This window comes from Camelus ferus, chromosome 2, assembly GCF_009834535.1.
Source record: "Camelus ferus isolate YT-003-E chromosome 2, BCGSAC_Cfer_1.0, whole genome shotgun sequence".
Taxonomy (NCBI): domain Eukaryota; kingdom Metazoa; phylum Chordata; class Mammalia; order Artiodactyla; family Camelidae; genus Camelus; species Camelus ferus.
The window spans coordinates 10,235,366-10,250,845 of record NC_045697.1 but is presented as its reverse complement, the minus strand read 5'-3'; the positions used below and the strand labels follow the sequence as shown (position 1 = coordinate 10,250,845).

The following is a 15,480-nucleotide window of genomic DNA, read 5'->3' as shown; positions in this document are numbered from 1 at the left end:
GTAGTAATTGAAACATAATTTGAAAACTTTACATAGAAGAGGCTATACTTCAGGTAATATGGCCTGTTCTTTCTAATATTTCTGTTATCTGCACTGTGAAGTATGTTGGAAGGAGAATTTATAAACACAAAAGTCAGAATAAACCAAAGCTTGCTTTGGGACTTATCTTAGAATCGCTAGGGGAGAAGTGAAAAATTCCACCCCGTTATAGTTACCTTACTGACGAACTCACACCAATAAACGTGATCTTAGATGTGTTGCTATGGTCACTTTCTGGGTCATCTGCGTGTTTATTATGTTTCTGTGGAAATTTTGAACTTGGGAGTAAAAACAATTGTACTTGATACCAAGAGAAATCATTTACTGACTAATGTTCCATTTTATTTGTAAATTCACCGAAGAAAGAATTTAGAATGTTATGATAGATACAAATAGTTTATCTCAGGAATACTTAAATGAAACCTAAATGATAATCTAATTAATCATCCAACAAGAAAACAAACAAAATCCCTGTTTCTTAAACTGCCCCATCAGTCCTTCAAGATGGGATGGAAAGAACACGTGCCCTGAAGTCACCTCGACTTGGATCTGAGTCCTTACCAGCTGTGTGACCTGGAGCAGGGAACTCTGAGTGTCTGGGGCCAGATTAGAGAAAGGGCAAAGTGAAACCTTTCTTTAGGGCTTTCACAGATGTTAGAGGTAAGAGCAACAATAAGAGCTAACACTGACCGCACGCTGATCGTGTGCTCAGCTCAGGGCTGACCTGCAGCAGCTCACTTCCTCCTGGCAACACCGTGGGGGCGTCACCGGGCTCAGAAGCACGAGTGCCTGCACATCCAGCTGAGCACAGGGCTAGAATTTAAACCTGTCACTCAACCCGGCACTCACGTTCTTAAACCCCATTGCGTGGGAGGACACAGTGGGAAAGAAAGTGTGGGTAAAGAGAAGCCGTTTCTGCTCTCATCACACCAAGTAGAGAAATGGTGTGTGTGCAGATCTCTGGCCACGTTACCGAGATGAGCTGCATCAAAGGAGCGTTGCTGGGGTCGTTGGGGTCGAGCTTGGACTCTGCTGCCCACTTGGCCAACTTTTTCATGTCTGTCAGTCCTGATGTGCCAATAGAGGAGATGGCATCTGCTCTCTTCAAAGCACTGGGAAAAAAAAAGTTGATTCCATGAGACAAACTTCATCACAGAGCAATTTGTTGTCAGGACCCCAAAATCCCAGGGACAGCACTGCTTAAGGAGGCTACTCTCTAGGAGAGAAAATCTAATCATAAGGAAGGACTTCTGCTATTTTTCTTTACTTGTTGGTTGCTATTAAATATTACAAGGAAAATGAAGAAGTATGAATGGTGGGAGAAAATATTTTCAAAGCACACATCAGATAAGGGGTTAATATCCAAAATATATAAGGAGCTCATACGACTCAATGGCCATAAAACAAAGAATCTAGTTAAAAAATGGGCAAAGGATCTGAATAGACATTGTTCCAAAGAAGACATACAAATGGCCAACAGACACATGAAGTATGCTCCACATCACTGATCACCAGGGAAATGCAAATCAAAACCCAATGAAGTGTCACCTCACACGTCTCAGAATGGCTCTCATCAAAAAGACAAGTGGTAGTAATGCTGGCAAGGATGTGGAAACTAGGATGTGTGCTCTTGCGGGGAATGTAAATGGGCACAGCCACCGTGAAAAACAGTACGGAGGGTCCTCAAGAAATTGAAAGTGAAACTACTTGAATGACCCAGCAATCCCACTTCTTGGTAAATATCAAAAGGAAACAAAATCAGTATCCAGAAGAGATTTCTGCACCCCCATGTTTACTGCAGCATTATTTACAATAACCGAGATGTGGAAATAACCTACATGTCCATCGATGGATGAATGAATAAAGAAAATGTGGTGTAGATATATACAACAGAGTATTATTCAGTCATAAAAGAAGGAAATCCTGCCATTTGCAACAACATGGATGGACCTTGAGGGCATTATGCGAAGTGAGAGGATCTCACTTACATGTGGAATCTAAAAGAAACCAAACTCATAGAAACAGAGAACTGATTGGTGGAGCCAGAGGTGGAGGCAGGGTGGAGACATGAACGAAGGGAGTCAAGAGGACGAACTTCCAATTCTAAGATGAGCAAGTCCTGGGAATCTAATGTACAGCATGGTGACTATAGTTACTAACGCCATATTGTATACTTGTAAATGACTAAGACGGTAGATCTTAACATTTCTCATCACAAGGAAAAAAGCCTGTAACTATGTGGTGATGGATGTTAACTAAACTTACTGTGATAATCATTTTGCAATATGTATAAATATCAAATCACTACGTTGTATACCTTAAATGTATACAATGTTATGTGTCAGTTATATCTCAATAAAACTGGAAAAAAAGAGGCATAAATGGAAGGAGTGCAAATGTGACCCATTCCTGCAACTCTGCCCAGTGCTTGAAAGTGTCCCGAGTTCCTGGATCCAGGCCAAGGAAAGGAGCCGCTGCAACTGGTGCAGGACGCCCTGAAGGCCTCCTTTCCCAGACAGCTGGGGACCACTTATCGCCGAGGCTACAATAAAAGAGAAAAAAATAAACACTTATGCAACTAACTTAAGCACCAACTTTGGACACGACTGAATTCCGAGGGGCCAGAGTGGTCACCACGGCCGGGCTGGGCTTTACGAACAGTGCTGCATCTCCTGTCGCTCACGCCGTTTTTCCTCCTCTCCTGAGGAGCTGAAGCTTTAATCCCCAGCAAATTTCCCCAGCGTGCAACTCAATGCAACGAATGCAAAAGGCTTACACTCAAAGGCAAAAACACGCCTCCACTGGAAACGCGGCCAGTCTCCTGGCTGAGAAGGTCCTTGGCTGTTTTTATCACATGGACACAGGTGTTTGCATTTGGTTGGAGAGGGAGTAAAGGGAACAAAATAAACCCCATTTGGGTTTTCCACGTGTTGAAAATGACAATGTCTTCTTGATGATCGAGATAAGTCCTTTTATTTTATGGAGGCAACTGAGCCTGCAATGGTAGGATGGTCCATTCAAGACACACCTACTGGGGAAGGACAGAAGCAAGACTCGAACCCACGCCACCTGGCTCCACAGTCTGGACAGATCAACTGCCGAGAGCGGGGCCTGCCTGGGGTGAACTGCTGAGGCCCCGAGTCCCTTTCTGCTGTTCCGAGCAGAAACCTAGGGCTAGCCATCAAGGAAGGGGACTGAGAATAGGGGCGTTCATATAACCAGAAGTTTTCACACCAACATCACTCACAGTGAAGCTCTGCTGAGGACCAGATACATACAAGTGTGCCATGCGCTATCCCCATCTGCGAAACGGGGGAAAGAATACAGCACAGACTCCTTGGCGAAGATGAAATAAAGTGCTTGTCACTGTATCTGACGCTGATAAACATCAGTATTTGTTAGGATATTACTATTTTACTTTTTTACCTTAAGAACAATTAAAAAAAAAACCCTGAAAATGCTGGCACATGACAATAAAAGGAAAGAATGTGATATTGCAAGCATTTTTTTTCCCACTGTATAGCGTTAACACCAATGCTGACACCACTCACCAGTTTATTCTAGCCACACATTACCTCCTAAATCCAATGTTCTGCTGTGACAGTGGGGGAATTAGAGGAATCCCATTTTCTCCAATGGCCCATGCCACGCTGTTGGACACTCTCCCCGAGGTCATTAGAGTCAGCTGATTACTGCCGTCAGCTTCAAATGAGAAGGGTACTCCTAGGGAAACACCAAATTATACAGGATGTTGGTTAGGAAGAGGGAGTGAGCCCAGCACTGGTGAGAAAGCAGACGGCAGACAAAAGGAACGAGTGGGTGGAGGGGTGGGGATGGAACACACAACTCCAGTAACATCACTGAACTTCTTCAGGTGGTGGCGCTCACAGCTGACTGTGTGGCTCTCTCTCTGACAGCAGAGTGTAGACATTATGATGAATGATAAACACTGGAGTGGGACCATTTGTGTATATATTCTGGCCCTGCCACTTAACAGCTGTGTGACTGCAGACAAATTACTTAGCTTCTCTGAACCTTAGTTTCTTTATGCATAAAATAGGGATAATAGTAGTGGACCCTAAAGGATTATGGTGAAGATATTATTCATTCATTCATTCATTCATTCATTCATTTAGTAGATGCTTATTTGAGCTCCTACTTCATACCAGGCATCATTCTAGTCACTGAAGACAGGAGTAAAGAAACAAAACTTGGGGGGGAGGGTATAGCTCAAGTGGTAAAGTGTGTGCTTAGCATGCATGAGGTCCTGGGTTCCATCCCCAGTACCTTGTCCAAAAATAAATAAACCTAATTAGCTCCCTCCCCCACCAAAAGAGAAAAAAACAAAACAAAACAAAACAAAAAAAGAAACAAAACCGACAGGAATCCCTGTCTCATGAGTTTGCATTCAAGTAGGGGAGACAAGTTACAAACAAGATAAATAAGAGAAATGAGCAGTATGCTAGAGGGTGATAAGTACAAGAGAAACAAATTCAGGAAGGGTATAGAACATGTGTGCTGGGGTGCGGCTGAACTTGTAGGTGGGGTGGCCAGGGAAGGCTCCGTGAGAGGTCACTTTTGAATAAGGGCCTGAAGACAGTGAGGAAGTGAGGCACGTCGGGGTCTTGAGAACGAGCATCCTCAGCAGAAGGAACAAGGGCAGACGCCCTAAGTTGGGGGGAGGTGAACCTCCAAAGACTCAGACGGGGCCGGGCAGACACTGACCGCTCAACAGTTCTGCTGCTGGGCTGTCACGACAACAGCAAAGCCTCACGGATTTGGCCCCACTGATCAGAAATTAATGATGAAAGGTTTTGGAGCAGGACATTTACTCAAGTAAACAAAGAAAAGGTTTTAAAGCACAACATATAGCAGCTTCATTCTCTAGAGTTCCAGTTAACATTATTAACACAAAACAGTGTCACTGCTAACCCTGTAATAGCATCTTTTCAAGATCTTTTCCTCATACTGAACACTTCATTTTTTAAAAATTGAAGTGTAGTCAGTTACAATGTGTCAGTTTCTGGTGTACAGCACAGTGTCGCAGCCATATATACACATACATACATTTGTTTTCCTATTCTTTTTCGTTAAAGGTTATTACAAGATATTGAATACAGTTCCCTGTGCTACAAAGAAGAAATTTGTTTTCTATCTATTAAATATATAGCTAATATTTGCAAATCTCAAACTCCCAAATTTATCTCTTTTCACCCCCTTTACTCCAGTAACCATAAGATTGTTTACTGTGTCTGTGAGGCTGTTTCTGTTTTGTAGATGGCTGAACACTCCATCTTGATACTTAAAATAACCCTGTAAGACACTAAGAGAGGTATTACTAGATCCATTTTATGAATGAGGGAGATGATATTCAAAGAGGTTACAAGATTACTGGGGTCATGCAGTTTGTCAGTACCAGAGCTGGAACTAAAAGCCTAGGTCTTTAGACTTTTAGATTGGTGATTGGATTTGGGAGTCTGAATTCTTGCAAAGTTCCAGGTGTGCACTCACAATAAAAAAATCACCAGTCACATGAGGAAACAGAATTAGAATCAGGCCAATAAGCACATAGGTATTGGAATGATCAGGTACAGATTGTAAAATTGAAAAATATTTTTATGTGTTTAAAAATAAATGAATTAATGAATGAATAAAAGAAATGATTGAGAGTGTGAGAAAAGGACAAAACGTTATCAGAACTGACCAGGTGATTATAAAAGAACTAAATAGAATGTCTAGAGGTGAAAAATACTATCATGGAAATGAGAAATGCCATGATGAGTTTCCATGACTGGACACAGTCAAAGAGTGAATCCATGACTTGGAAGACAGATTTAAAGAAATTACAAAGAATGTAGCAGTGAAAGAAAAAGATGTCAAGTATATTAAAGAGAGATTAAGAAACATGGTGGACAGAGTGAGACAGTCCATCACATATCCAGTCACAATTCTAGAAGGAGACAAGAGAGACTATTATTTAATAATCTGTTATAATTATGTAAGTTATTTCAAAGTTGAAAGCCTTACAGATAATACTGTGATGTACATATTTTTATGCACAAGGTTTTGTCATTTCAAATTACTTTCCCAGAAGTTGAATTAAGGTGTCAAAGGCAATCTAAAGACTTTGAATTCACATGGCCAAACTACTTTACACTTGTGTAGTTGTATGAATTTACTGGCCAAACATAGTACATAGCAAATTACCTTGCAAAAAAATTATGTATGATTATTGTTTTAATTTAAATTTCTGATAAAAATCTTATAATTGTCTGGTTGTCTGAGAAGTGGGGAAAAAAAAAAAAAGAAACCTTCATATGTGACTGTGAAACGGTGAGCCACTGAGGCCTTCCTTACCGCTTCCGACTCCCTCATGGTCCAGTGTCACGTGCTGGTTACTGCTAAACTCCACTTCTTCGATGGGAGCCCTTCCAGTGACAACAGTAGTTTCAGGAATGGGTAGAAACACTTCTGCTAGCAAGGTGGCACCACTGTGTCCAACTGTTTCATATACCTGAGATTGAGGAAGAGAAACGGCCAAAAAAAAAACGGTAATAAAGGGTGATCAGTCCTAGATAATCAGTCCATTTGTGCTGTGCTGGTCTGGTCACTGTTCCAGTCCAGAGCACCATCTCAGAGTGGAAAGCTGAGTTGTGTTGCTGTGGTTCCCATAGAGAACAGATTATACCCTACTTATGGTCAAGTTTTGGACATCCTGTCCTCTTGCCTGGCTTAATCTCCTGGGGTAGAGAGCTTAATCAAATTATCAGGTTAGTACAATTATTCTTATTTCAAGCCAATACACATTAGTTTGGAGAATGGGCTTCCTTTTTTTCCTGGTTCAAGTTACTTCAGAGAGAAAGGCCATCAGGGAGAAAAGGGAGACAATACAGACATGCCACGAGAAGGGCTACTGCCTGCGCCAGCCTCCACGGCAGTAGGAAGTACTCCAGGGTATCAGGTTCAAATCTGCTCTTCGGTAAATCTCTCAAACTCTTTCCTGCAAGATTTCACTTTATTTGTTAGTTGCTGCAACCCTATCCAGCTCCGTCTCAGGCCTTCTCCCACGACAGAGCCAACTAGTCCACCTGTAGCTCTGACGCTAATTACTGCGGTGTGTCTCGTTACAATGCCGTCACTGCGAGATGGAGGACCCGTTGCCTGGCAGCCACAGATTATGAAGACATGATGCGGCCTCAGTAGGACCCTCTGCTCCATTCGATCAAGTCTCCCTTGTATCTGTGGTTCATTTCACCTTTGCGGTAAGAAGATAAAACATTCCACAGCTCTGCTGGCTTTTTTCCTGTACTTTACTCTTTCTCTCCATGAGGTCTCTCTGGCTGGCACACGTTTCTCTAAAATGCTGATTTGACTTTTAAAATTTCCATGAATTCAACCTTCCTATTTTTCTTCTTAAGCAGTAGAGTTCCCCTCTGATGAATACTTTCCATTTACCACCTGAATGCACCAAGATGACACGACAGCTCCCCTCCACCCTTCCTCCCTCACAGGGCACATGATATGAATTCTTTTCCAAGGATGAGGGTGAAGGTGAATTTGTACTGGGCTGCTATCCTGGCCTCGTCTCCCTGGTACCCACGAGCTCACATTTGCAAGATGGCTGACCGAGTTTGGAGATGCTACTGGAGTAAAGACAAAGGCAGAAACCGCATAGGAATTGGACTCAGGACCCCAGACTTAGTACCACTGTGAGCTATTCTCACAGGCTGAGTGCACCAAGACACCTCTGACTGTTCAGGGCTTACCTCCGCCTAATTTAGAAGTTCAGCAAGAAGCCCAGGAGTGGTACATTTAAGCCACACTCTCCAAATTCACCTTTACCAGTAAAAAAGGTAATATTTTAATCTATAGTAGAAAGATCATTTAGTGAACATTTCAAATATATGTAATTTTGGAAGAATAATATACCATGAACCCATCACCTAGCTTCAACTACCACTAATTTAGAGCCAATCTGGTTTTATCTATAGTCTCAACAACTTGCCTCTCCACCAATATTCTGAACCTAGACATCATTTCATCTGTAACTATTTCAGTATGTATCACTAAAAGAGAATGATACAAAAAAAAATAATTGCCAATACTGTTTTCACAGCAATTCCTTGATAACATCAAATATCAGTAAGTTTCAGATATTCTTCAGAGTCTCAAAAAATTATTGTGGTACTTTGATCAAGATCAAAATGTATTCCATACATTCCAAATGATCGAAATGTCCCTCAAACTTCTGTTAACTTATAGTGACCCCCTTTTTTGTATTTTTAACACTTTTTCACCATATTTTTATTGGTTCAGAACTCTAAAAGAAGTTTTTGTTTGTTTGTTTGTTTGTTTTTTTTGCTTATCCCAACCTCTCATAAGAGCCTGCAGTTTTAGAATATCACAGAGCCTCAAGAACGTGCGCCAGGTGGTCATTTATTGCACAGGAGAGCTTGGTGTGACCTGTTAAATTAGGGACTCACTGGCATGACGTTTCATCCTGACATTTTTCCCTTTAGAAATTTTTGTACTTTCTCCCCAGTTTTAATTCATTGAGATATTCCTTTGTATGAGGCCATGAGAGGCTTTAGGTCTGTTATCACGTTTAATCTTAACCAGAATCTGGTGGTTTGTGGTAAAGATTAGGCGAGATAACAGGCTCAGCAATTCTAGCTGATGGATGTGAGGCTCGATGAAGGGGAGAGGCCTCCCTGGTCACAAAGCTGGGATCTGAATCTACAACTGTTTCCTTCAAAACTCATACACTTTGAGATAAAATGCCTGTGCTCAGAAAACTCCAAGACACTGATGCAAGAAACTGATGGAGACACAAACAGATGGGAAGATAAACTGTGTTCTTGGACTGGAAGAATTAATACTGTTAAAATAACCATACTGCCCAAAGCAATCTACAGATTCGATGCTATCCACATCAAAATACCAATGACATTTTTTTCACAGAACTAGAACAAAGAATTAAAAATTTGTATGGAAACACAAAAAAACCCTGAAAAGCCAAAACAATCCTGAGAAAGAACAGACAAGGAAGAATCAATCTCCTTGACTACAGACTGTACTGCAAAGCTACAATAACCAGAACAGTATGGTGCTGGCACCAAAATAGACACAGATATCAATGGAACAGAATAGTGAGCCCAGAATTCTATGGCATATTCCATACTTGTAATTACATCATGTATGTTTCTGGGCACGCAAAGGTAGGGAGGTGAAAAATGAACTATAGTAAGGCTTAAATGCTTTAAAAACATCAGGAGCTAATAAAATCCTGATATAACTTCAAGTTAAGGGAATCACCAGTCAGAAAATACTGTTTAAGGCTGGTAAAATGCTTCAGAAGGTGACATAATACAGTATTTAGTATTTTGTTAAATCTTTCCTGACTTTGTGTCTCTCTTAACTACTCTGATGACTATAGAATTCCAAAGCAGCCCAACAGCCAGGGCAGCTAAATCAGGGTGTAAAACATATCTGAAAATAGGAACAAATCCAAGTATTTTTCAGATACCTACATCCCTTTCCATAATAGAAGAATCAAGTGTTTGCTGAGCTGCACAAGACAAAGTTTCTATATTATATGATTCCAATTGCTTTGCAAAGACATCCCTCCTAGACGTTAGTCATTTATCAACTACTTTATTGTGGAAGGACCTTAAGAGGTGCTTCTGAGCTTCTGTTTGGTTTTTAATTCCTGTGGATGTGCTCTGTGCTGGTCACCATGGTTAAAAGTGGCCAAGAGAACATGCAGTTATTACATAAGGGGCATTTCTGGTAGATGTCAGTGGAGGGGGCTGTGTTCCTAGTCTCTGCAATCACACTCATACCTAGAGTCAGAAGAGGTACTGAATGGAGATTCTCGGTGCTGAGTCGGTAGGACAGAGGCAACGATAAACTCTGGGGGAATGGAGAGTTTGCCAATTGGGGCTACTGTCTCAGCAGATAATTATCAAAGTTTTTCTAATAAATAAAAATAGATTCCATCCCAGAAAGCCAAAAAATCCAAAGATTTCCCTAACTTTTCACCCTACTCTTTTAAGGCAGCCAATTGATTTTCGTAAGCTTCGTGAAATAAGAATTTCTTTTATTTAAATTAAACTTTGACTGGTAAGATCTGTCTTTCTGAGACACCCTCATTTTTTAAAATAGCAGCTCAATTTAATTAATGCTAGGGTGAAATGCTAGTTTTAAAAATCAGAAAATGGGCATTCTGGGCTTTAAATAGGTATCTGTAAATGACTTTCTGTACAATTCAGTTTAATTTTTGGTTTCTTTCTAAGTCAGCCGTTCTCAGACATTTTGGGCTGAACAGTTCTTCATTGTGGTCAGCTGTCCTGCACATCGTAGGATGTTTAGCAGCATTCCTGGCCTCAGTTGCATTAGTGGTGCCAGCAGCAACTCACCACGTGTGATAATTAAAATGTCTTTAGACATTGCCAGATGTCCCCTGGGGGCAACATTATCTCCATTGAAAAGCACTGCTTGAAGCAAAATGAGTGTGTTTGTAAGTGTAATGTTAATGAAGAAACAAGACAGGAAATATGGTTTGATTTATGTACAACTGTTCAAAAATTCCTGTTTTGTAAAGCAAGGCAGCAGTGAATTCAGAATAGCAATTATATCAACTGCTACCAAATTGGGACCATTTATGAAATTACTGTTACTTCCCCTGCATTTGAAAGAGTGTTTGCTTTAACTCAGCAATCTGGTGCAAATTTACACTAACAGTATTTAGAATTGCATAGGTAAGACAAATCTTAAACATGTAGGGGCATTAAGTTAAGACAGACAATAATCCATCATGAAGTAGTTTATATTGCATGATTTAAAAGTCATATTTCTCTGATTTTAAAACCTAAACAAAAAAAGTAAAACAAGACACAGCAGTTTCATCTCTTCCACTTGGTGGTGTTGGATTTGGTACAAGTGGCTGCGGTTTAATCTCGGCCGCCAGTGATGTTGTTCACCAGTCTGTTAGTCATCTCTTGGTAGAGGTCCCTCCCCGCTTCCCCTCAGTGTGGAATCAAACCTTTTTTCCTCTCGGGTCCACAGACTCCCTTCTTTCACTGGAAAGACCGTGGGCATCGCATCTGAGGTGAACCCCCTCCCAGCTGCCTTCCACCCCTCCCCTGTGTTATCACTCCCAACTTGGAGGGCATTCTCAACACAGCTTGATCCCACCCTCTCTCCTTCCTCTCTCCCACCCTCCCCAGCAACTTTCCTTTTCATTTTCACAGTCATCAGTCTTTTCTGGACTGGCTGCTTTTCTCAGGCTGGCAGATGTGCTCCAATTAACCACACCCTAAAGTAAACCGCGGTCTCCTTTCAAACCCCTGATTCATTTCCCTCCCTCTCCTCCCTGCTGAGCTTCTGGGAGGGGAGCCTCCTCTTGGTATCTTCATTTTAGGTCCCCGACCCCAGTGAGCTAGATGAGGGTTATCAAGGACACTTCTCCAAGTAGGACTTTTTCCCACTGTGATGGTCCAATTCTGCAGACGAGCCAGAGAAATTGGGAGAGGCTCCAGGAAGGGAAACTCATGTTCCTGCCAGCTCAGTTAAAGGGAAAATTTCCCTATCTCAGTCCACATGCTAGGAATATGAAAGCTCAACTGCATTGATTCATAAGGAAAAACCAATAATGCTAGCACATTTAAAAGCCGCCCAGCGATCTTACACACTGTGGCTAGTTTTGGGGAGTCAAGAAGATGACTATGGGGTGATATTATAGATGTGAATGATAAAGGGGTCAAGGTAATCATCACAAAGCTTTTTTGTTTCCAAATCAAATTTCATCTTTGTGAAAGGCCAAGCATTTTTATTTTGGAGAGACCTCAGAAACCATGTTTTTCAAGACCTTTCTGGAAGGACTCTGGCCCCGCTCCGGCTCCCATCCTGTGAAGTCCCATCTCACTTTTCCTTGGGACCAACTTTGATTCCCTTCCTTTTCACTCCCGCTAGTTAAAGCATCACCAAGTCCTGTCAATCTCTTCTTTCAAGGCTGCCATGTTGCCCTAATTCACTCCTTCCTCCCCCGTCTGCTGCCAGGCCCCGATCCATCCCCCACTCCTAGCTTTCTATGCCAGCCTGTGGACTTTTCTTCTGCTTTGTAGGGCTGCCCTGGCATTCCCATCTCAGGCCTGGCTAGGAAACACTGAGGCTTGTGGTTCAAAACACGCAGGAAGTCAAACACCTCCGTCAGCCCTGTTCCCTGCAGTGGTCCTGTGTATCTGTACTCCGCTGAGTGCTGTTTCTTTGCATTCGCTTCCCTCGCATCTCTAGCTGGATTTAAAGCTCCCTGAGGCAGGGCTGTTTACACCCTACTTTTTATGTGGCTTCCAATTCTCCACTAGACTCCTGGCTCAGCATCAGACAGTCTGCTGGCTCTGCACAATCAGGCAACAAACATTCAGGGCTTGGTTGTTGAACCAACTGATGCATTGCAGTTCTGAGAATCTCAGAACATCTTCTGAAACACGTTAGATCCTTAAGTTAAGAGTGCGATAGCAGCGGCATAAAGAAATACATTTAAGGTGATTTTTCTTACCCTCCTAAGGTTGCCAATAATTCTTGAACCTTCTCTAACTCAGAACTTACAATTATATGGAAAATTTCCAAATGGCACAGTATTATTCCTAGAGAGTCAACAATGTCCTCTAAATTAATTTCATCTGTGACTGTTACCCAATCATAAAAAATTATGCCTCTAAACCGCTATAACATTGATTTGATCAGTTGTCAAATCTTTATAGAGAGCTTAATAAGAACTTAGCCAAGACTCCCTTAGTTTGCAATTTTTAAAAGATGGCATGATTCAGCTCTTAAGGCGAAGGTAAATGCCTACGAGTATATTCTTAATATTATAGGATAAAGTTTTGCTCTTTGATTTAAAAAAGTCATTTCATAATATTTTAGAGAATACTCTTCACATTACTTAAAAAAAAAACTGTTCTGATGGTAACATTCCCAGCAAGCTAATATTCAAGGCAGTCAGCAGGAGATAGTCTAGGAGGATTATCTTATATTTTAGAAAATATATGAAATAAAATATTGGCACACTAGTGCAACGTGAAGATGTTTTTCCTTACATAGTAATTCAGGACACTGAGAACTGCCCAGAGCGGGAGAGGGTGTCGCAGACCAGCCGGGAGGTCTGAGCTCTCAGCAAGCAACAGGGGCGTGGCTGGGCACGTGCTGGGAGGGCAGGGCCCTCTCTCGCATCCTTTGCACTCTTTCCAGTGGGCGAGGGGCCTGAGGGGGTGGTCCTCCTTCCAGGGCGCCCTCTCCTTCCTACCTGCTGCGTGCTGGGCTGCCGCTCCCTGGCCTCACTCTACCCCTGTCTTATCTTCTCATGTTACTCTCGGTCTTCCTCAGTCAGCTCTTCCTCTGCAGGGGAGGAGGGGAGGAGGAGTTAAGGATGAACCTCAAAGGAGGGGGCAAACTCTGAGTAGCTGAAATCATTGCATTTCTGTGGTGCGCAATGGGTGAGACTCACCCTGGGCCCCCGCAATCCCTCCCTGTTAAGAGCAGACGACAGGAACGCCCTGCGCTGGCTTCTGGAGTTTGTGTTCATTTACTTTCTCCATCAAGTTTTATTCTTAATTTGGACAGTTTTCCATGTGCAGCAAGTCTTACTTTAAACTGTAGATTAAGTGCATGTGTCCGGGGCCAGGGCAGGAGGGTTTGTGATGGGGAGGGGAGTGGGGTGCTTTGGGACCAGCAGAGTGCGACCTTTCTCCCAAAGGTGTTCAGATTTTAAATGTTCCATAGCCCCTCATCATCCAAACAGAAAGACCTACCCTCCGGCTCCTCACTGTTGGAATCTCTGGCTAAGAAAGGCCAGGTGTTCGTGGTACGGAGAATACTAGATTTTCTAATTTGAACATATCTGAAATGGGATTGTGTCTTTTGGTCCATGATGCGTGGTGGTTAAGTGACACAAATAATGGTGCATGTCACAGGGAGAGGTGAGGGGATGAAACGCAGTCAGCTGGATCCCAGAGCCCCTCAGACACAGCCTGGCTGAAAGGACAGTGGGAGAGGAATCCTCCACGTGCTCCGGGCAGTCAGGCACCGCAGGGCCTCTGGAGGAGACAGGATGGACAGTCGGTGTGGACCTGGCACCTAGAGCAGGTACCGGGTAAGCCCACCGCTGCCCACCTGGGGGTGGTCCCACCTCCCCTTCCCGGTGCAGAGCTAGGCGGCTCCCGCTCTCAGCTTTAGCCACAGTCACCCCACTTCACTCTCTGTATCCACACAGGGTTATAAATCAAGGGGGGAACATGCAAGAATGTATAGAGATTGTTTTCTCATGGGTGATATTCAGAGGGAATTTTCAGGCTTTTCAGCAGAACTTCAATCCCTTTTCTCATACCATTCTTTACCTTAACAAACTGCCCTTGCTTTCTCCTCTCACCCATATTAAGTTGAGCAGCAAAATAAGTTCTGTTTTTCTCAAGTTCTAGCATACACAGATGTTTCTTAAAAATTCGATGAGGTTTTAAAGAATTATATGAGCAGCTGGACTAAGCCTAGCTCTGTTTTTCAAGGAAAACATTTTCCCTTTTTGTGGATATCAGAGCTGTCACCAGCACGCAAAGGACTTTGGCTTGAGTCATGATGCCTGGCGCTTTGCTATGAGGGTTGCCCTCTGCCCTCACCACCTCCAGATCAGGGATGACAGGGGTAGGACAAAGTAGCCTCAGTCCCTGGAAAGTCCCAATGCCAGGGGGCTGACTTTGGGTGCTCAGGGCTGACCCTTTCCGGTCCCCATCCCATTTCCTGGCGTCCCAACTTGGTTCTGAGCATTTCTACTGTCAAAGGAGCCCCGTATCTTAGCCTGTCTCAAACTTCCTCTACCAGTTTTAGAAGGTCAGCTACCTAGGTCTACACAGGAGTTGAGATTCAAAATGTTGAGCAGTGCTCACAGCCCAGTGCTAACCAGTCAGAAGAGCTGTCAATCATACAGGGAACGGGGTCCTGGAGGCGTTAACCTTGTTCAGACACTCCCTTTAACTGGTCCATTGTGGGAAGGTCCAGAGGGTCTTGGAAGTGGGGTCTATGTGGCCAGGGTGGCAATTTGGGGCTCCAGGATGGCAACCATTTGCCATTCAGTAGAGAAGTGTGTAAATATTTTAATAATTATACAGCTGTAATTGTATCTGCAGACAATGTCAGTTACAATCACGAGGTAGTGGCAGCCTGGACGACAGTGTGAGAAGGGCTCTGAAGTTACCTACATCTAGGCTCAGTGGGGGACAAGAGGCATGATCAGTTGTCATTTCCAGCAAGGGTGGTGGATGAGAATGAGAAGTTTCTGCACAAGCGGTGGATGAGGATTAGTGATTTCTGCGTGGGTGGTGGGCAGCAAACAGAGGCACGTGCGCCACGTATTTGCAAGTCTAATTAGCATGCCTATTAGTGTCATGG

The 15,480-nt window shown here is 42.9% G+C and overlaps 1 protein-coding gene across 1 annotated transcript in view; it reads right to left on the bottom strand.

Moving 5' to 3' along the window:
• Positions 1-15,480, bottom strand: part of CC2D2A (coiled-coil and C2 domain containing 2A) — a 114,371-nt gene that overhangs the window by 38,251 nt on the left and 60,640 nt on the right. The window contains 3 exon segments of the mRNA XM_032494328.1: positions 1,013-1,151; positions 3,615-3,762; positions 6,397-6,553. Coding sequence (XP_032350219.1) covers positions 1,013-1,151; positions 3,615-3,762; positions 6,397-6,553 — 444 coding nt within the window.